Source organism: Camelina sativa, chromosome 9, assembly GCF_030686135.1.
Source record: "Camelina sativa cultivar CO46 ecotype springtype chromosome 9, ASM3068613v1".
Classification (NCBI taxonomy): Eukaryota; Viridiplantae; Streptophyta; class Magnoliopsida; order Brassicales; family Brassicaceae; genus Camelina; species Camelina sativa.
The window spans coordinates 35,951,508-35,970,914 of NC_141888.1; the positions used below are offsets into that span (position 1 = coordinate 35,951,508).

At 36.9% G+C, this 19,407-nt stretch overlaps 5 protein-coding genes across 6 annotated transcripts; 1 reads left to right on the forward strand and 4 right to left on the reverse strand.

Moving 5' to 3' along the window:
• Positions 1 to 4: 4 nt before the first annotated feature.
• LOC104713136 (3-oxoacyl-[acyl-carrier-protein] synthase II, chloroplastic-like) lies at positions 5 to 5,727 on the reverse strand. 2 transcript variants are annotated; one of them, XM_010430193.3, is made up of 14 exons: positions 3,572 to 5,727; positions 3,011 to 3,213; positions 2,694 to 2,897; positions 2,443 to 2,553; positions 2,261 to 2,356; positions 2,121 to 2,166; positions 1,953 to 2,032; positions 1,634 to 1,702; positions 1,408 to 1,492; positions 1,149 to 1,303; positions 987 to 1,067; positions 794 to 853; positions 521 to 690; positions 5 to 292 (listed from the first exon to the last, which is right to left on the reverse strand). In XM_010430193.3, the coding sequence occupies exons 1-13, from the start codon at positions 3,924 to 3,926 to the stop codon at positions 574 to 576; spliced, it is 1,662 nt and encodes a 553-aa protein (XP_010428495.1). In that variant the 5' UTR covers positions 3,927 to 5,727; the 3' UTR covers positions 5 to 292; positions 521 to 573.
• Positions 5,728 to 7,219: 1,492 nt separating this feature from the next.
• Positions 7,220 to 8,709, reverse strand: LOC104713137 (small ribosomal subunit protein uS9c). The gene is made up of 2 exons (XM_010430194.3): positions 8,242 to 8,709; positions 7,220 to 7,779 (listed from the first exon to the last, which is right to left on the reverse strand). Exons 1-2 carry the CDS (start codon positions 8,581 to 8,583, stop codon positions 7,492 to 7,494), a joined length of 630 nt encoding a protein of 209 aa, XP_010428496.1. The 5' UTR covers positions 8,584 to 8,709; the 3' UTR covers positions 7,220 to 7,491.
• A 376-nt stretch (positions 8,710 to 9,085) lies between these two features.
• On the reverse strand, positions 9,086 to 10,031 carry LOC147939203 (uncharacterized). The gene is made up of 2 exons (XM_087467690.1): positions 9,905 to 10,031; positions 9,086 to 9,747 (listed from the first exon to the last, which is right to left on the reverse strand). The coding sequence occupies exon 2, from the start codon at positions 9,723 to 9,725 to the stop codon at positions 9,309 to 9,311; it is 417 nt and encodes a 138-aa protein (XP_087323816.1). The 5' UTR covers positions 9,726 to 9,747; positions 9,905 to 10,031; the 3' UTR covers positions 9,086 to 9,308.
• A 2,881-nt stretch (positions 10,032 to 12,912) lies between these two features.
• LOC104713141 (fatty acid elongase 3-like) lies at positions 12,913 to 14,291 on the forward strand. The gene is made up of 2 exons (XM_010430197.3): positions 12,913 to 13,648; positions 13,756 to 14,291. Exons 1-2 carry the CDS (start codon positions 13,106 to 13,108, stop codon positions 14,074 to 14,076), a joined length of 864 nt encoding a protein of 287 aa, XP_010428499.2. The 5' UTR covers positions 12,913 to 13,105; the 3' UTR covers positions 14,077 to 14,291.
• Positions 14,292 to 14,373: 82 nt separating this feature from the next.
• LOC104713140 (protein ACCUMULATION AND REPLICATION OF CHLOROPLASTS 3, chloroplastic) lies at positions 14,374 to 19,404 on the reverse strand. Its single transcript, XM_087463762.1, is given in 16 exon segments — positions 14,374 to 14,581; positions 14,696 to 14,862; positions 15,109 to 15,246; positions 15,353 to 15,457; positions 15,720 to 15,958; positions 15,961 to 16,053; positions 16,181 to 16,494; positions 16,600 to 16,778; positions 16,964 to 17,074; positions 17,218 to 17,289; positions 17,375 to 17,487; positions 17,597 to 17,645; positions 18,037 to 18,171; positions 18,423 to 18,487; positions 18,703 to 18,761; positions 18,935 to 19,404. Coding segments are annotated over 16 exon segments (2,220 nt in total). The 5' UTR covers positions 19,252 to 19,404; the 3' UTR covers positions 14,374 to 14,517.
• Positions 19,405 to 19,407: the final 3 nt, after the last annotated feature.

The following is a 19,407-nucleotide window of genomic DNA, read 5'->3' on the forward strand; positions in this document are numbered from 1 at the left end:
TAAATTTAACTGAGAATTGATTTGGCATTTTTTGAGATTGTATGTTAAAATAATAGAAAAGAAGGACTACAAAGATTTCCCCAATAAGAAGGTATCACGATGAACAAGATTTGTTTTTTTTTTTAATGGAAATCCAAACTCTGCTATCTCTGGCAACTTTTGCTCCTATCCAAGTCTTTGGCTCATCAGATCTTGATCCTAAGAAACTTAGCTTTAGCTCTTGGTAGTTGAACAAACTCTGTTGATTCCCGCAACGTAACACTAGCTTAACATGGGAAAGTTCTTGTAAACACTGCACACATATCAAAACAATCACTCATATTCATAACAGACACAGTACAAAGAATCCTAGTCATCCCAAATCATTAAATGAATTTCTGGACCGACAAACTTCAATTCATTCTTGTCAATGATCCATCTCAATCAGAGTAATAAATACGTTAAGGTCAAAGGAGTAAATTTTCCTTTTGCATCCTCTCAAAACTTGATGATGCATCAATGAACAATGTATGTAATGTACCTTACAGCAAGTTATACAACCAGGTTTGGAATACAAGCAACAGCCTTCGTTCTTCACTTGTAAGGAGCGAAAATAATGCTCGAGTTATGGCCACCAAACCCGAAAGAATTTGACAATGCTGCTTTAATGTTTAATCTCTCCTTCTTAGGACCCACCATCAGCTTTGTATCCTGTTCCATTTCATTTCAAAACATTAAATGGTAGTCTTTGTGTAGGTATTGAACTCATACGATCAGAATGGAATAACAGAAGCCAACAATATTACTAACATACCACTCCACTGTCTGGATTCTCGAGGTTGATATTCGGATGAACCCATCCGGTCCTTATTGCCTGTAGGTAACAACAGAACATTAACATAAAAAATGCGAAGATTGCACATAATTTCGCTCTGTTATGAAACTTGGTTTCAACAGCGTTTCGTTCCTTGTAGATATACTGATGTCTCAAATATCAAATGTGTTACCTGAATGGTTGCAACAGCCTCCACGGCCCCAGCAGCTCCCAGCAAGTGTCCAATCATAGATTTTGTGGAATTTACTTTAAGCTGCCACATCGTGAAAGATCAAGTTAAAGAAAAGCACACAAAAAGCCACCTTGGAGTTTTGTAACAGAGAAGTGAAGCTACCTCAGGATTTTGGCCAAAACAGTTAACAAGAGCTTGGTACTCCCTAAGGTCTCCAGCGTGTGTTGAGGTTGCATGTGCATTTATGTAATTTATCTGTTCCCTTGAGACTCCAGCACTCGCTAACGCTCTCTCGATACAGAGGATGACACCAGCACCTGTGATATAAGAAAAATGGGATAATGACAAAATTAATAGAAAAAAAAGAGATTTAAAATTTGTAGTTGACTAGCAGACTAATATGAGGGAGAAATGAAACTACCATCAGGGTGAGGCTCGGTCATGTGATACGCATCACATGTGAAACTCCCACCGAGGAACTCTGCGTAGATAGTTGCTCCTCTTTTCTGAAAGAAAAGCAGAATAAAATACTTAAGTTCTTACAACTCGTTCCATAACAAGAGTTAAAAAATGGTTTGGAGATAAGTTTAATTTGTGATAAAATAATAGGAAACAAGGAATGACAAAAAGAACAAATGGATATATACCTTAGCATGCTCAAGTTCTTCCAAAAGTAGAACTCCAGCTCCCTCTCCCATCACAAAACCATCTCGATTCTGATAAGCATACAAGACCAGGTTAACAAAACAAGAAGAATCTCCAAACATAATACACACATTTCCTCTCATTATCTTTCCTACTACAACATTACAGACATGTAAGGGAAATTCCTGTTGGTAGAAACTTGATACAGTGTTTCTAGCATCCACCATTGGCAATCAAGATTAAAACAAAACCACAGAAGGATACTACAGCATATGTACAGAAAGAAAAAGAAGACGAGACAAGAAATTGTAAAAAAATTACACTATCCCAAGGACGTGAAGCTTTTGTGGGATCATTATTCCTTTGTGAAAGAGCCCGGCATGCAACAAAACCTCCCAACCCTGCATTGGTACACATACGATAAGATTTCACGTAGCTTAAATATGGAGAATAGAGGGGATAATGTAATATAAGAGAACGAGTAAGCACCTATTGGAATAATAACTGCATCTGAACCACCACAGAGCATTACATCCTGAAAAGTTTAGTGGAAAGATAGACAGTCTATAAGTAGAACCAGAAGAAGTCTACCGAACTGTCGAATGACCAAGTGGATGGAGAATACTTACAGCTTCGCCTTTAATAATGTGGTTTGCTGAATTCAGAATGCAAAAGTTGCTTGTGGCACAAGCAGTTGAAATAGAATAGTTTGGCCCCATCCATCCCTGATGTATCACCACAAAGAAAAGTCAGTATGAAATTGCTGGTGGTCGACCATATCAAATTATATAACATTTGAAATTTAACAGACCAGATCCATAGCAAGCATAGCAGAACCCATGTTTGTTGTCGCAAAAGGTACACAAAAAGGATTCATCTTCTTGTATGAGATTCTCAGAGCTTCAATAGCATCGTAAAAGACCTGTACTAATACTAGATTATTAGAAAATGCAACAATAAGCAACAGACTCCCTAATTTATAGATTCAATATTCATGTGACTCTTTTGTTAGTCAGATACAGAACAAAAACCTTAAATTCAAGCCCGGGATCAAGAAAGTACCTTCATCCCTCCCATTGCTGAGCCAATCAAAACTCCACATTTGGTTTTGTCAAACTCTGCCATTACTTCTTCAGTTACCCCACCATCAGCCAAAGCTTTCTTGCCAGCTGTGAGAAGATAGAGCATGAACTTGTCCATCCTTTTCGAAAGTTTTGGAGCAACCCATCCTTCAGTCGAGAAGCTTTTGATCTCTCCCGCAATTCGCTTGACAAAGGTAAAACAAGGAAAAGATATTCAAATACAAAACATTAGCAAAAATGGAGAAACTTCACACAATATAAAGCTTCCAAGAGAGATCCTGATATAATAATGCTTACCGTAGGAAATTCAGAACAATCAAAATTCTCAATCTGGCTAATACCACTGTTGCCTTGTAGCAAATTCTCATAAAAAGTATGTGGGTCATGACCTAACGGTGTTTCAACTCCCATGCCTGTCACTACAACCCGACGCTGCTCCGTAGGTGGTTTCTTGTTAACCATGGCTTCCTTTTCCATCTCCATCACTGCCATGGCTCCACCTAAAAACCACAAAGACATTACAGTTGATGGTAAATCAGCTATTACAGAAACCACATCTCAATGGTATGGTAAACAAAATAGCTAAAGGCAACTTCAAAATTTATATTATATATAGTTCACCGCCACTTGTTAAGTATCCCTCATTCCTCATCTAGAGCCCCTAACCTCACAAAAAAAAGTGCCTTCTTTTGAAACATAATAACACATGGAATGAAGATAAAAAATCCAAACTTTTCACATGTGAGCTGCTTCCATCATTAGCCCAATACCATTAAACCCCATAGCAACATCGAACTAAGGAACATAAAAAAAAAAAAAAAAAAAAAAAAACCCAGATTGGAAGAGAAATGTAAATACCGGAAGAAGAAGAAGAAGTAGCTCGATTCAATCTCCTCTGGTGTCGATTCAAAGAAAGAGTACTGGATCCAAAGAGAGAAGACAAGGCATTGTTGTTGGAGTTGGAGTAGTGAGTACAGGGACCAAAATCCAAACAAGAAGAGACAAGAGCTTGAATGGTAGGAGGGGAAGGGGATCGAGAGGCAGAGGCAGAGCATTTGGTAAGCTGCCTCCTTCGCCGACTCCGCCCACCAGATTGAAGAGCAACAGCAGCCTGGCGGCTATCTCCGCCGCCGTCGTGAGAGACGGACATGCAAGCAGCAACGAACCAAGTGCATAACGGAGATGCGTAACAAGAAGACGCACCCACCACCATAGCAAGGAAAAAAAAAGTGAATGAAGCGAAGAGAGAGAGAGATAAGAGAGAACAAAAGGAGAGAAAGCGAGAAATGAGTGAAGAGAGAATCTAGCGGAAGGGGAAATGGGATTCACGAGAGATTTAAGAGAGAATCGATCTGTGATGATCTCTCTCTCCTTCTCTCTCTCTCTCTCTTTCAGGAGGCGTGCAGAGAGCCTTCGATGCGTAAAATCGTGCGTGGAGACGCCAAAACAAACAGAGACAGAGAGAGAGAGAGAGAGAGAAGAGAAAGAGATGAGAATACAACAAAACACTCTACACAGGTATACACAAAAATAATTATACCAATCGACACTTCAAATCTCAATATTATCGATGACCAGAATAAATTTTTTATTTATTTTTATTTATAATGAACTTTTGCAACCTTTTTTATTGTTAAAATTGATGCCATCTTATCAAAAAAAAAGGAAAAAAAAAAAAGAAACACTGAAAAGAGTGCATTAGAATGATGAAATAGTGATTCATTTACACATATTTGTATTGTATCCAATCATAAATTATAGAGAAAATCATTATTTTATGTTGATACAATTTATTTTATTTTATTTACACAAAAGTGCATACAGAGAGATTTGGCGACCTCGGTTTAATCGAAGGAAGGAGGACACTGGGAATACCATTATTTTATTTTGTTTTATTTACTTTTTTTTTTTTTTTAATGTTTTGTGGCAGCGAGCGAAGTGTTTACAGTAGGAGATAGCGATATGGCAAAGCATCCCACTCCTTTCAACGGTTAGTATTTACTCTCTTATAACTAAGACAAACTCGTTGTGTTTGTTTACTACTCAGAGAGAAGAGATATACACGTATGAAGTATGATACAATAGAGAGACACACCTTTACTAATTTTTTATGCACAATTTTATAAAAATGTGACGGTACTATATTACTTACTAGAGAGATCAGTAGATCCAGAAAAGAAAAAAAAAGCATTGATCATAAAAGTGATGGATTTGATTTTGATACGTTAAAGCTGACTATTAGGAATAGAACGTAATAAATAAAAATAGACCCCTCTCAACATTCATTTAATTCATTCATACACAATTAATGTCTCTTTTTGACTTGTTTACATGTAATCTAAAGTTACACGTGATTTGTTTTTTTTTTTCCTACTGATCGTAGTAACATACAGTATATACAACACACTTACACATCAAGTAGCTAATAAGCTCTACAGCCTCTAACTTAATATATTGCAACAAACCAAGTTGTTATTATACTATATTGGTTTATGTTTGATTTGGAAGTTGGAACCAAACCCCTAGAGTTGAGGATTTTGTGTTTTGTTTTCAAGTTAAGGTAATGGAACAACAACAAAACAAAAAAAAACAAAAAAAACCAGAGGAAGCAGGAAAGAGGGGAGCAAGAGAAAATGCATGGAAAGAGTCAAAGTGGGTAAGCTCTCTCATACCTAACATCCCATTCTCGCATCACCATTCTCAGCTAAACCAGCCTAATCTACGCTCTCCCATACATTTGCTTTCTCACACGTGTCATTTCCTGATGAGGAGGGAACGCAAAGCAAGCGTTACATCCAAAAAAGCAAGGGGTTACAAAGATAGAGACACACTGACGCAACTGTGTTTCTCCAAGGGAGGATTTGGCACCAAAGCATTGTAAATCTGCATCCCACGAACTTGAACTCTATTTCAAATGTGTCCCTCAAAACTCATCAACTAAAGTGACAAAAAAAAAAACTATTACTGGCTCAAGCTTTTCTGTAGCAACAGAAACAACAAAGCTAGAGAAAAACACCTTATTAAAGATAAACCTCAGTCAGCTATCAAATACAAGGGTGCCCATGAAAACTTTTGAAGAACTCACCCGGGTCCAGCTTTTAAAGTGTGACAATAACTGCAGGAAGGGGTATGAGACATCATTAGCTTAGTTGATGTCATCAGTTCTTTAGTGATGCCAAGATAAGAATTCTAAATAAAATTACAGGTAGTTTGAATAAATATGACACTAGTAAAATGGAGTTACCGGCTAACATTAAAGTACAAACTAAAAAGAAAACCAGTTAGTAAAAAGATATATCATATATATATTATATATATGAACGGTTACCTTATGCAAAGACACAAATTAAGAGCTCGAGACATCAGAAACATGTAGACAAGTAATGGCGTAGGACGAGACAACACGAAAAAGTGGCGATCAAACCCATTCCTTGAAGGCAACTAAAGTCAATACATATCTTCCACTTTGTAAATACCGTTGAAATGTCCTGCCGCAGACCATAACAAAACTTCAATCTGGAAACAGAGAAATCACATAGAAGCTACAAGGATCAAGAAGCATAATAATACTTCCCGGAATTACAAACTAATATTCTGAGAAGGATATTAAGTCCAGAGTTTACTTTAGTTGACTTAGTCTTGAAGTGATACCATCTTGCTCTCTAAACTCAATATAAACTCAAAGTTCACAGATGGGATCGTGGCTGTGTCCTGTGTGCTAGCTACTATACAAGATACTATATCACAGTTTTCCCACTCTTGCCAAAACATCAATGAAAGTTATTAGTGAAGGACAGCCCCATCATCAATGAGCAGCTTTGCACTATATACAGTATGCTGATGACTCATGACTCAATGGGAAATAAATACGATAAGCAATGGCTGTAACAAAAACACAGATAAATATGTATGAAAAATCACCACAAAGACGAACTTAACAAGAACTCTTTGGACAACAAAGGTGCTGAAGACAAGCCTGCAAGAGAGTGCAAACAGTCACTCGAGTATTTTAAGAATTATACATGAGAAATCTAGTGAAGAACTAACTACCATCAGAAACACTTTCCGATATAGACAAGGAGGTTGATGGCCAAACTTCTAGAATTATGGAGTTAGATCAGTCCATTAACTGATATTGGTAATTCCATAATTCTAAGAGTTCGGGCCATCAACCTCCTCATCATATATATATACCAGTGGTTGTGTAGGAGGAATTCACATAAAACATAAGAAAGCCATCGATGCAATTCAGAGACCAAACCCTAGAATAGAGATATCTCCCTAGGAACACAATAACGGTGAGAGAGAGTTTCTTCGATTCTTAAAGAAGCAATCTGTGCCCATGGGTGGGTAGCTAACGGTCAATATCTGATCAATCTCTGGATACGAACGGTCAAGATTTAACAAACAGTACAAGAAAATATCACACGCGTCGATCCATACATAATTTGGTTAAGACTAAACCAGTGGTTTATATAACCTGTGTGAGTGGCTGATGGAGAAAGATAATGAAAGCTTTTTTACTTTTACTAAACTTTGACATTACATGTAGTTTTACGATTGTTATAGAAATCTGATCACACTTGATAAAGTGCATTGGATTCAAAAGCATACAAATTTCCCTTTCTACTCAAACAAAACAGAGATTGCATTGGTTCGTCTACACATAAAGATGAACATGAAACAAAACAAACATCATAGACAAGAAGAGTTAAAAGAAAAGAATGGAGGCAAAGGAGAACACTGGAAGAGTTTGATCCAGTGATATAGTAAAACTCTTAACGCTTGGAGAATTGTGGTGCTTTACGGGCCTTCTTGAGCCCAGCCTTCTTTCTCTCAACCACTCTGGCATCTCTAGTGAGCAAACCTTCCTTCTTCAAAGGCGATCTGTGGTCTGCACTAACCTTAAGAAGTGCACGTGCAACTCCCAGTGTAATAGCTTGTGCTTGACCAGAAAGACCACCTCCATGGGCTTTCACAAATATGTCGTAGCTGTTCTCATACCCTAAAGTCACTAGTGGGACTTTAACATACTGAAGCCATAGTGGATTTCCCTGAAGGTACTCCTGTAAAAGGTTTCACAATGACCTTCATCAGCAACATGGATTCAAATCTTTCACATACACAAAACATCTTGTTCAAACTTCTTTAACTTTATCATAATCTCTCCTTGTTATCCTTTTACTTTCAGCCACTTATCCTAGTCTAAACAAGGTAGAATTCACAACCATAGGAACTATTTTGTTCTTCCAATTTCAACTTAAAATATGTAATGTGATGATACAACTCCCACATCACAAAGAACTTGCTACAGACACAGTTTGATCACTTCCTCAGCCACTTATCCCAATCTAAACAGCCTAGAATTCAAATCCTATGAAATGCTGCAACTTAATACTACTAAACGCTTCAATCTACCACACACTACCTTCAAAATTTAAATCTCTCAAGAACATAAACCCCAATATGAGAGCAGTCAATTCAGATTCATAAACCCCAATATAAGAACACAGATTCATAAATTATACCTTGGCATCCCGATAGTTTATGATAACCTTCCCGGTACCTTCCTGAAGCACAACTCGAGCAATCGCGCACTTACGCCGTCCAGTGCCGATAATTTTTTGAGCAGCGAATCCTCCAGGGAGCCTCGATTTGACATACTTCTTCAGCTCCAATGTCTCCTCAACCTCCTCTGGAGGAGCAGCTACCGTGGCGGTGATAGAGAGAGAAGCGCGGCGAGCTGATTTCGCCGGTAATGCGAACACCGAATTCGCGCGGGGGAAGGATATGGTGTTAGGACTCTGAGAAACCTGGGAAGAGAAGGAGAGCGAAGAGAGAGAAGAAGCTAGGGTCGAAATCGACGCCATTGTCGCTGAACGGAAGAAGATAACGTCGAGCAAAGTGAAGAAGCTGAGTTCGTCGAACAAAGGAAGAAGAAGATAACTGGTAAAGGGTGAAGATGAGATTAAGGCACGGTCCCTATCGCTTCCTAGTGACTGAATCGGCCCATTAGAGCCCATTTAATCCTTTATTGGGCTTAACAAGAGATTGAAACACACAAATGTGGGCTTAACAAGTGTATCGGAGGAGATTAAGCACACAGTACATTATTGTTTTCTGGCTAAACCACCAGTCATGTCATGTGTGTTTAATAATAACTACAAGTGTTTTTTTTTTTTTTATGTCAAAGATAAATTTAGGTTTCTAGTGTAATGTAATCAGCATTCATGTTTTTTTAAAAAAAAAAAAAAAAAAATTTCTATTAATATTAGTAATGATAATGGGCCTACCACTAATGGGCTCGGCCTTGGAACTAATTACAAAGGTCCAACATTCATGTTGATCAATCTGCAGATGTAACATACGAACTATCAAATGACATCTCGTTAATCAGAAGATTGAAGAATCCAATATTACAAGCTGATGATGCAAAACTTAAGACCAAAGAACGACACAAACATTATAAGCTCAAAACATTGTGAACGTAGCAAAATTTGTAGACTAATAATAGTTTCAAAAACATTGTCAAGAAAAAAAAAAAAAAAACAGAACACCGTCTACTCGGATTCATCAAAGATACTTTCCATGCGCATTACAACAAGAAGTTTGAAAACCGGGTACCAGTTGGCATTGGAGCAAACCCTGAATGCCCTCCAAAGAGACTAGATCCATGATATCTTTGTCCAAGAGGAGGACGAGCTGTTTCAATCCTAGTCGCAGATGGACGATTGGGGACAGAAGAAACACCACAACATGGCTTGGATCTGGGGTCAGAAGATGGTTTGCCCATTCCATACAAAGGAACCAAACTGTCTTCCTTAACGGAAGCTTTACAAACAGGGCAATGTTTCGATTGGGAATGGTAATGGAGCCACTTGTAGAGACAAGGCCAACAGAACAAATGACCACATAGAGTCACGATCGGATCTCTAGCCAATTCAAGACAGATATTGCATCCAAAGTTGCTCGATGCATCTTCTTCGTTCGTGGTGGTGATGTTACAAGACATGGTGATTAATAAGATCTTCTTCCTATATACAAGACAAAATCAGATGAAACCCTAAACCTCCTTGAACAGTTTCGTGTAGAATTGATCAAACATAGAGATAGAGAGAGAGATACACCAAAATACAAAGATTCGATTTTTACGGTAGTGGAAACTAAAGTTACAGCGTGTGAAAGATTTACCTCGGTGACGAAAGAGAGGCTTCTTGGTGTAAGATCGCAGAGAATGAGAGGAGCCAAGAGAGAAGCGAGAGAGTCGGTGAATGAAGAAAATAAAATGGAATAATGTTGTTAATAGAGAAACGGATTAACAAACAAAAAAAAAATAATAAGAAAAAAGTTGTTAGTATATACTTCTTAATATCCGACGAAGCTTCCTCGGTTTTCTCAGAAGATTATTTGAAATTTTTTTCCAGATTAAACTTAATTAGATTTATGTCCTTTTATTCATATCAAATTAAAATGTCAGTTTTGACTTTTGACTAATATTATTGGTTTTAAAATTATCGCTTATGATTTTAATGTATTTTTGTTGTTATATAAAAAAAACTAATTTACTTTATTACCCTAAACTAATTAATGAATTACAGATTATTCATCATAGCCGTCGATCAAATACACCATAATAAGTGTAGCTAGGTTGTCAATATGTAATTTAATTTTATTGTTACTTGAAACAATGTCAAGACGACGTTTAGGTTATTTCACAACGTAGCAATTGTTTTCATACTTATCCAATTATAAAGTTAAACGATCCATAAAATATCCTACGATAGTGTAGCATAACTTATTATTTTGACGGTTCCTTCCTGGATTCTAGATGTTGATGATCATTGGTCACCTTGTACCCAAAGAAATACCTTAGGAATCAAATAATGATAAATTTAGAGATCAGTCCTATTATATCTGTTTTACAGCTATAAGTTTTATCAAGCCGTTTTAAACTTTTGTGATTAGCTATAAATTATATATTAATTTCTATTAACAACATTATAATTGCTAATATATAAACTTTACGATCTTACTGATATATATATATATATATATATATATATATATATACTAGATTAGGATCCATGCTAGAGCACGGATTAAAATTATTTAATTTATATTATAATTTTAAAATAAAATATAATTTATATGATTGTTTTTAAAAGTTTTTTTTGGATAAAATACTATGCAATAAAATCATATGCTAAATATGATGGCTTGAAAAAAACAATTATTTTGTAAGTTTTATATTGTTAATTTTGTAATTTTATGTATGAAAAATAGTTATGTTTGTTGTTTGTTTTTATTTTAATTTTTGAACATGTTTGGTGAAAGTTTTATAATATGATCCGTGCTTAGGTAAGATTTTATTTTCAACTGTACAATAAGATCTCAGAAATCATGATTAAGTGTGACAAATTACCAAACTTTTATTTATTTTTACGCATAACAATATATTTTTATGCCTAATACATATATTTTGTAACAATACATATGATACTAAAGATTTTATTTTGGAAATTGTATTAATCATTGGAATATTCTTTTTAAGAGGATTTTTTGGGATATTCTTAAGTGTATTCATATATATAGCCTACAGATTGACCAATTAATATATAAATTTTTTGTAGTCAACCTATATTTAATATATAACCTGTTTTGTAACCAACTTATAAAAATTATATAGTCTACAAACAAAAGGTTGTGTACTTCCGTTTTATTATATAGAGGATATATACATTGACAACAGTAATTAGTAATGCAAATGCACGTTGTATGCAGTGATTGGTAACACAAACAAAGTATTATAAGTTGTACAGCTTTGAATTTTTACCAATCATAAAAACTTTATCAAAAACTTTATTAAAAACTTTACTCTCAGTTTTTTTGTACTGTTTTCATGTACAACTATTTCTTACAGCTTTACACTACTCCGTAAAAGCTTACAGCTTCAGCTTACAGCTTTTCTGTACAGTTTTCACTACGTTACTAATCAAACTCGTAGTGTAAAAAAAATACTTATACAGAAAAGAAAACCCCACTCACTCAATCTTGTTTTTATTAGCTGATGAAACCATCAAACACGTTTGAATGCTTTTTTTTTTATTGTCAAGGGTTAAGACTTCAGGTATGTCTTTACAAATATTCTAAGACCATGATTAATGGCATTGCTTTCTCCCCAATTCTTTTAATAAAAACAAATAAAAAAATATAAATAGGAGAGAGAAAGTAAAGAATCGTTGCTGCAGTTACCGGCGGAAGAAACGATTTTCAGTGTTTTTTAACACATGTCAATCACTTATTAGTCATATATTAAAATATTAAGTTTTTTTTTCTTTGAGTAACGGTGACACCTTCTCACCATTAAAGATGCTCTAAGAACCTTAATCGTTTTATATCGTTCTAGACGTAGGTATATTTAATAATATTATCGAGTACTTAGTACAACGAATCAAATTGACTGGAACTATACGAAGGTTCCAAATGGAACTTGATCCAACAAACTCCATACATACGTGGTGGATTAACATCTTTATAGGAAAATAATAATTTGCGCTGAAGTCCAAAAATATATGCAATATGGCTTCTCGAAGGAATATTATATCTTGATGGATTGTAATTTATTTCATGTACGCATTGCGGCTATACTTTCATTTTGTACAAAGCAACTCTTTATAATAATACAATCGTATCATATTCTACTTGCACCAACGGCAAAAAAGTCAGATAAACCGTTGGGATTTTGATGATCTGAATCTTTTTTTTTATCAGAACGTTTTCACGATTGTAAATTTAATTTTAAACACAGTCTTTATAGATAATGAAGTTTATATCATCTAAAAGGAAATTAGATTTGACAATGAAGTAGTGTCGTTTTGACACATCTAACCTAAATTAATGATTTGTTTTTTAGTTAAGACGCTTTTATTTGTCATGAATTAGATGAAAATGACTTCAACTCAAACAACATTAGATTTTATATGAAAAAAAAACTAAATATAAAAGTCACATATGAAATAATTATTTATTAATCGATATTCTACGTGAAAAGAGAGGGGATATGGAGAATCAAAATATAACATAACATGATGAAACTATATCATGGACATAATTAAGACCTTATAGTAAAAAATCCTTCATTTCTTGTTAAACATGTCAACTTTGACCGTGACATGTTCAATGTCGTAATCCAATTTTATTTTATAACACACAAAAAATGAGGAAAGATAGTTGTAGTATTTAAATAGAACAGGCCGGTTCCGAATAAAACAGAGACAGAACACTCAAACACACATTAAAGAATCTATCATTCTCTTCCTCTCATTTTTCCCACCTCATCTCCCAACTGCTTCTTCACATTACACAACACAACTACTCCTGATATCAACACCAATGACGGTGATCACTTACTGGTTAACGGAGCATCCTACGATCGTTAACTTCCGTTGGAGTCCAACCCAATCATACGCCGCCACGTGGTCTTTTCTCTTCACCGCCGTCTCGTTTTACGTCATCTCCGCCGTCACTCTCCACCTCCTCCTCCTCCTCGTAATCCTCCCACTCTGTCACCGCCGCCGCGGATTCTCCCTCGGTTTCATCCCGGCCCTTCACAGCTTGACCGTTTCAATAATCTCCGCCGTCATCTTCGTCGGTATCCTCCTCTCCGCCGCGGCAGAGATCCGAGACACGCGCTGGCTATGGCGGCGCACTCGCACCACGGCTCTCCAATGGTTCCTCTGTTTTCCCGTGGGAACGCGCGCTTCGGGGCGCGTGTTTTTCTGGTCTTACCTGTTCTACCTCTCTCGTTACCTTCACTTGTTCCGCACCTTCTTCTCCGTGATACGACGTCGTAAGCTCAGCTTCTTCCAGCTTATCAACCAGTCTTCTCTTCTCTGTATCTCCTTCCTCTGGCTCGAATATTCTCAATCATTTCAGGTATAAAATTAAATTAAACCGGTTTTGTTCGGTTCACCACACGTTAAACCGGAATTAAACACCGGTATTTTTCTAAAATCGGACCGTGTTTTTTTGGTTTTGTGTAGGTTGCAGCGATACTATTGACGACCGTATCGTACGCGGTCGTGTACGGTTACAGATTCTGGACGGAGATCGGGTTACGCGGCGCGTGTTACCCGTTCGTCGTTAACTGTCAAGCCATTCTGTTAGGGTGTATGACGGTTTGCCACGTGGGGGTTTTATGTATTCACCTGGTCAAACGCGGCGGTTGTAACGGTATCGGTGCTTGGCTGTTTAACTCCGTTCTCAACGCCGTTATATCGTTGCTCTACTTGAAGTTTTATTGCAAGACGCGTTCCATGAGGACGACCAAGGCTAAGCACACCACCACATCAAAAAGTATATAAAACAAACCAATCATTTTTGTATTATTGAAAACGTTATACTATTATCGAATAGAAAAAAATCTGCTTCAACCAAAATGTAAAAAAGCTGGAGCTTGTTGTATGATAATTAGTGTTGTTACATATGATGATTCTGGTAACAGGGGGATAGGATTAGGATTTATTCTAGTGTTGATCTACCAACGAAAGAAATATAAATATTTTTGGATTATACTAAAGAGTAGCTTAGTTTGATCTTTTCAAGATTCGTCTCTTTTCTCAGGTTGCAAGGAAAATGAAAAAGTCAGGTTAGCTTCGTAATAATATAAATTCGTTTCTTTTTTCATACCTAATCAAAGAAAAGGAGCCAAGTCAACGGAATAAATTTATATGAGTTACGTTTTGTCTGAGAAAAGGACAAAAGTTGATCTGTATACTACACAATTACAACATCGCCGGAAGATATCAATCTCCGGCGTCCACTTGTTTCCGGTCAATAAGAACACCGTCGTCCCAAGTTTCAGAGTATCTGTAGAAAAAGGTATCAACAAATATGAATATAGAGGCTAAGAAACTTGGGATTGATGTTTTTGTGATTATTGATCAAGATACAGAGGAGAAGAGTTGTTGATGAGTTACTGACCTTGTTCCATCCACATCTATACAGAGGAACTGCCCGTGTCTCCATCCATCTTTGAAATGTCCAAAGAATATCTCACCCGACTTTGAATAGAACCGGCCTTCGCCGCTGGCTTTTCCTTTCCAGAAATTTGCAAACCATCGATCACCTTTGTGGAAATAAAACCAGCCCTGCAAGACGAATAAACCAAGTTTTGTCTGTCTTATCAGACATCTTTACGTCACAACAGAAACCATTTCTCCAGTCCCGTCATTTCTCACACCTAATTGATAGATTGCGGAAGTAGAAAACGAGTTTTACATGGTACTAAGCTTGAAAGTCTTACGGACTTGGTGATACTAAGCAGTTTGTGCACAAGTATAGTCTAAATAGTCAATAAGCTAATTCAAATTCAAAAAGTTCAAAGACTATTTCACCTTTCCGTGTATGAAATCTTCTCTCCATGTGCCTTGGAATACATCTCCATTCTTGAAGTAGAATGTTCCGAGACCAGATCTTTTACCGTTGTGCCACATCCCATCATATATGCTTCCATCTCCAAGTACCAGACGACCCTGGTTGGAAAATTTAGCCATTACTTTCGGATAAACTAAGAAGCCTGTCTCAAACATATAAGACAAGGGTCCATTGATGAATTGGCTTCAATGAAATGTGGGTTACCTTTCCTTCAGGAAGACCTCCTTGGCACCTTCCCTTGAACAGTCCTCCTCTGTACTGCATCTCCAGAATAGGACTCCATCTTTTTGATGAATCTCGTTCAGCTTCCTAATTGATAAAAAAAGTAAAATGTCAAATTCTGTCAGTTGACATCAGACGTGGACGATGTTCAACAAGTTAACTACTCTCTGAAATTGTTAACAGATGTACTATGATTGTGGTAGCAAGCTTAGATAACAAAATCATGGTTACAGATTGAACCAAGGGGACCACTTTTGCCTCTCTATGCATTATTGTTCGAAAAAAGCAACCCACTTGTAAAAGGATGATTTGATACCTTAACCTCAAAGACTGCTACATTGCTACTTACCAGCATGGAAGAGGCTCGAGCGGATAGATTTCTTTGCTTTGTAAAATCAGCATATTTCTCAGCTAGCAGGGTAGATGCAGTCTCACTAGGTTCTTTGGTCGAGCCATTAGGGTTGAAAAATGATTCATCTCTGGAATCAGCCTTCCTAGAGGGTTGACTGGCAACACTGAGACTACTGTTCAAATTCTTTGAAGGTCTCACACCAACAGGAAGGTTGACAATACCCAGGCTAAGCACTGAGTGTCTCCAGAATCAGCTGCGAATTTCTGCTCAATCTGATATCCCGAATCCATACTCCAATTAGCAATTGGCTCCCTCTGGATAGCACCATAATCTACAAAAGATGACTTTCCATTCTTTAAAATACTTAAGCATCCTGTAAATAACACGTAATGAAGAATCTTGACCAATATTACGTACAAAAATAAGCAGCAACGAAAAGTTGTCTTCAAATTGTGTACCTTCTATATTTTCATCTTCAGGATCCAATCGACTGTTTCTGGATGGTTCCCTCTCTTTCAATGGGTATTCACTATCACTGTTCTCAGAATCTTCGAGGAGGTCCTCAGAGTCAATTTGGAATCCTTCAACACTCTGATTGGAACCTTTTACGTCAGTAGAGTCTGCTATATCTTTTATTGAAACTGGCACCTCTCTAAGTCCACTATTTGTTTCTTTCTGGAGCTGTGAACGATATCTCGTAAAGACATTTAAAACAAAAGGAACAAGACCAGAAAAAATATTGCCTTTGTTGGATGTTTCTTCTTCTGAAGAACTGTAATGACATATGAGACTTGCATTAATGGTATATGGTATAAACTGAAACCATATAATTACTTGAAACTGTAGGCGTAAGCTGTTGCTTAAGATGAATACCCACCTTAAAATAAAAAACGTTGTGACTCGCACTTTAGGCTCCAGATCAGGTTCATAAACAGTAGATAATATAATATCTCCAGTGTACTCCATTGTTTGACGAAAAGTACGAAGAATTGTTTTCACGTCCTTCTTCTGAAGAGGTACCGAACTAGCCACAATACATATAATAGCGTTTAGGTCCTGCATGTTAGAGAAAGCATGGTTGAGATGAAAAAGGTTACTTCAATAACGTAATTTCGTAAGAAAATAGTTTCAAGGAGCATATTTTTCCAGTAAAAATGCCAAAATAACAATTAAAAATGTCGAATATCCTTGCTCCTCCGGGAGAGGGATACCATGTGTTCTAACGGTTTGTTTATAAATACCTTTGTACCAGGGCGAAAGAATGGGCAGTCATAGATAGCTCGTAAAATCGAAGTCTTAAGGTTGTGACCAACTCCAAAACCAACCTTTGCCTCTTTATAGCTTTCTAGAATCTGGACATAAGAGAGTTGAAGGATTGAAGACAAGCTCAAACTACGGGTGACTACACCATACAGACCAAAGAAATCTCAAGAACAGGAAAGACTATATAGATCTCTAGAACCAAAACCCAAAAGAAAAAGTCCAAGAAACTTACTGTTGTAACTTCTGCACTTTCAAGTTCTTTAATATCTTTATGCATCACATCTATGAAGTTTCCATGGATCCCCTGGATAAATCCATAAACAAAAATGACAAAAAATGAGTATACTATGAGAGACAACTGCAGCAGAAAAGTAACCTTAAAGGCTTACACTTATCAGAGCGGAAGCTGCATTTATTGCCATGGAAACAGCATTGTTTGCATTTCTCAGTGCCTCATCCAAAGTTACCAAATCTTTCTGTAGTAAAACCTCTATGTCGATATCTAAAAGCCCAAATCAAAGTCAGCTCATGGCCAGCAGAAATACTAAAACAAAAGGTAGTTTTTCTTACACTATTGTGCCAGAAATTTTTCATAATACTAACAGAAGTACCTATACAGAAATTGGTGTGTTGCTGCAGTTTTCTAGCCAATTCGTTAACCTGCACACAACCTGGGAAATTAGAGAAAAGAGAAAAGACTCCAACTAGAGATACTAAATGTAGGTTTGTAGATAGGGATGGCATTTCATGGACTGTTTTTACTTTTTAGCTTGTTATATGAAATAGTATACAATACAAAAATGTTGATAAGAAATAGCGATGGAAATTTGGGAAGTTGCACTGTTGGAAAAAACATGAAGCCATTTGAAAGTTCTCCACCTAGTTTTCTTCTCTATCAATTCAGGTATACAAGTTCTACTAACAGCCCAGAACTAATTACTTTGAAGACTCACAAATCCAATTATCGAGACTTTGCGACAATAAAATGAAATTCCAAAAGGGGCTCTTTTGGCACACAACAAGTACAACTTTAGAAGCAACTAAAAACTACCTCTTCTAGACGCTTTCGGCCTTCAAAGCTGAAAGGCTTTAATAGCACAGCAACAGCTAAGTTACCCCCAGATCTTACTGCACTAAGAATATTAATAGCTTCAACCTGGTCAGAACCATATCCAGCACTAGCCACCTGGCAAGGGGAACAGTTTAAGCAGAATCAGATGCTCGGCCAATACTGTTCCACAAAAATAAAGTTTTGGGAAAATTTGAAAACCTAGGAAGCATGGTTGTTAATGATCAATTCCACACTGTGTATCTTGTTCAGTTATAACAAAAGATTAGAGTCCTACAAGTAACTCTACTAATGGCACTGTAGAATACATAAACGATTTTGTAGCAGAAAACAGAACAGAAACAATGATAGGCAAGAAAAGTACAAACAAGGATGAAGGCCCTTGGACGTGATTGTATCAGCTCAACTGAATTCATGGTCTTGGAAACATTATCTGTAAACATAAAGAGAGAAGTAATCGGTAAAAAAGCATATCCTCTTATCTTCTTGAACAACTAGCTCGATATATGCTGATAGAAACACAGTAAGACAGACAGCTAACTAGTAGTTAGTTACTGAATTTGTTTTTAATTGAATAGCAAAGAGAGTCCTGTCCCAACTTATGTCCAAACACTTTTCTCCAATCAATCTAAGGTACTAAAAGCGGACCTTGGTGATTGAGCCTCTGCTGTAACACAAAATCTCCAGAGCTGTCCTTGCTAATACTCCTGTAAAAAGTGGATTTTTCCAGTTAAAAATTTGGTCAATTTCATCAATACACAGAAACGTACTTAATCCATTCAAGTGATAAGCTTCATCAGTAGACGAAAGCTACACACTATTAGGAGTGTAGATAAAACAGAATCATAAGACGAATAACAAAATCAACTAAACTATATACCAAAATCGGAGAGGAAGAGAAGGAAAAGGAGAATCCAAGCAAGAATCAATGATAGAATCCTTGCGACTACCGATGACAACGACCTCAATGAACTCTGCTCCATCATGTTCACCTCTCTCGCACGTCTCCAACGGAGCCGAATCCTTCACCAAGCACATCACGCAATCCCGACGCGCCTTTCGAGCCGTACATTTAAATCGCGCCGTAGCACCTAGTGACGAATACGGAATGCCAAAAGCAGGAACGAGAGCTAAACGAGAGAACAATGGTACTCCTCGGATAGTAGAGAAAACGGGAAGCTCCATAGAAATCGGCATTGCTCCGCTCCTACGGAACCACTTTATTAGTAGAATACACAAAGGAATTAGGTCACATGAATTGATAGATGATGAGATTCAGACGAAAGAGACAATCAAAGCAGAGCATCTCTGAAGCTCCTCCCGATAATTCTGATGAAGAAGAAGAAGAGTGAG

Bases quoted from the DNA above. Each gene is read 5' to 3' on its own strand.
- LOC104713141 (XM_010430197.3), top strand. From the start codon at position 13,106: ATGACGGTGATCACTTACTGGTTAACGGAGCATCCTACGATCGTTAAC. The intron at 13,649-13,755 runs GTATAAAATTAA...GGTTTTGTGTAG, and splicing joins AATATTCTCAATCATTTCAG to GTTGCAGCGATACTATTGAC.
- LOC104713137 (XM_010430194.3), bottom strand. From the start codon at position 8,583: ATGGCGTCGATTTCGACCCTAGCTTCTTCTCTCTCTTCGCTCTCCTTC. The intron at 7,780-8,241 runs GTATAATTTATG...AACCTTTTACAG, and splicing joins TAAACTATCGGGATGCCAAG to GAGTACCTTCAGGGAAATCC.
- LOC147939203 (XM_087467690.1), bottom strand. From the start codon at position 9,725: ATGTCTTGTAACATCACCACCACGAACGAAGAAGATGCATCGAGCAAC.
- LOC104713136 (XM_010430193.3), bottom strand. From the start codon at position 3,926: ATGGTGGTGGGTGCGTCTTCTTGTTACGCATCTCCGTTATGCACTTGG. The intron at 2,898-3,010 runs GTAAGCATTATT...ACCTTTGTCAAG, and splicing joins ATTGTTCTGAATTTCCTACG to CGAATTGCGGGAGAGATCAA. The intron at 2,033-2,120 runs GTGCTTACTCGT...GTACCAATGCAG, and splicing joins TGCAGTTATTATTCCAATAG to GGTTGGGAGGTTTTGTTGCA.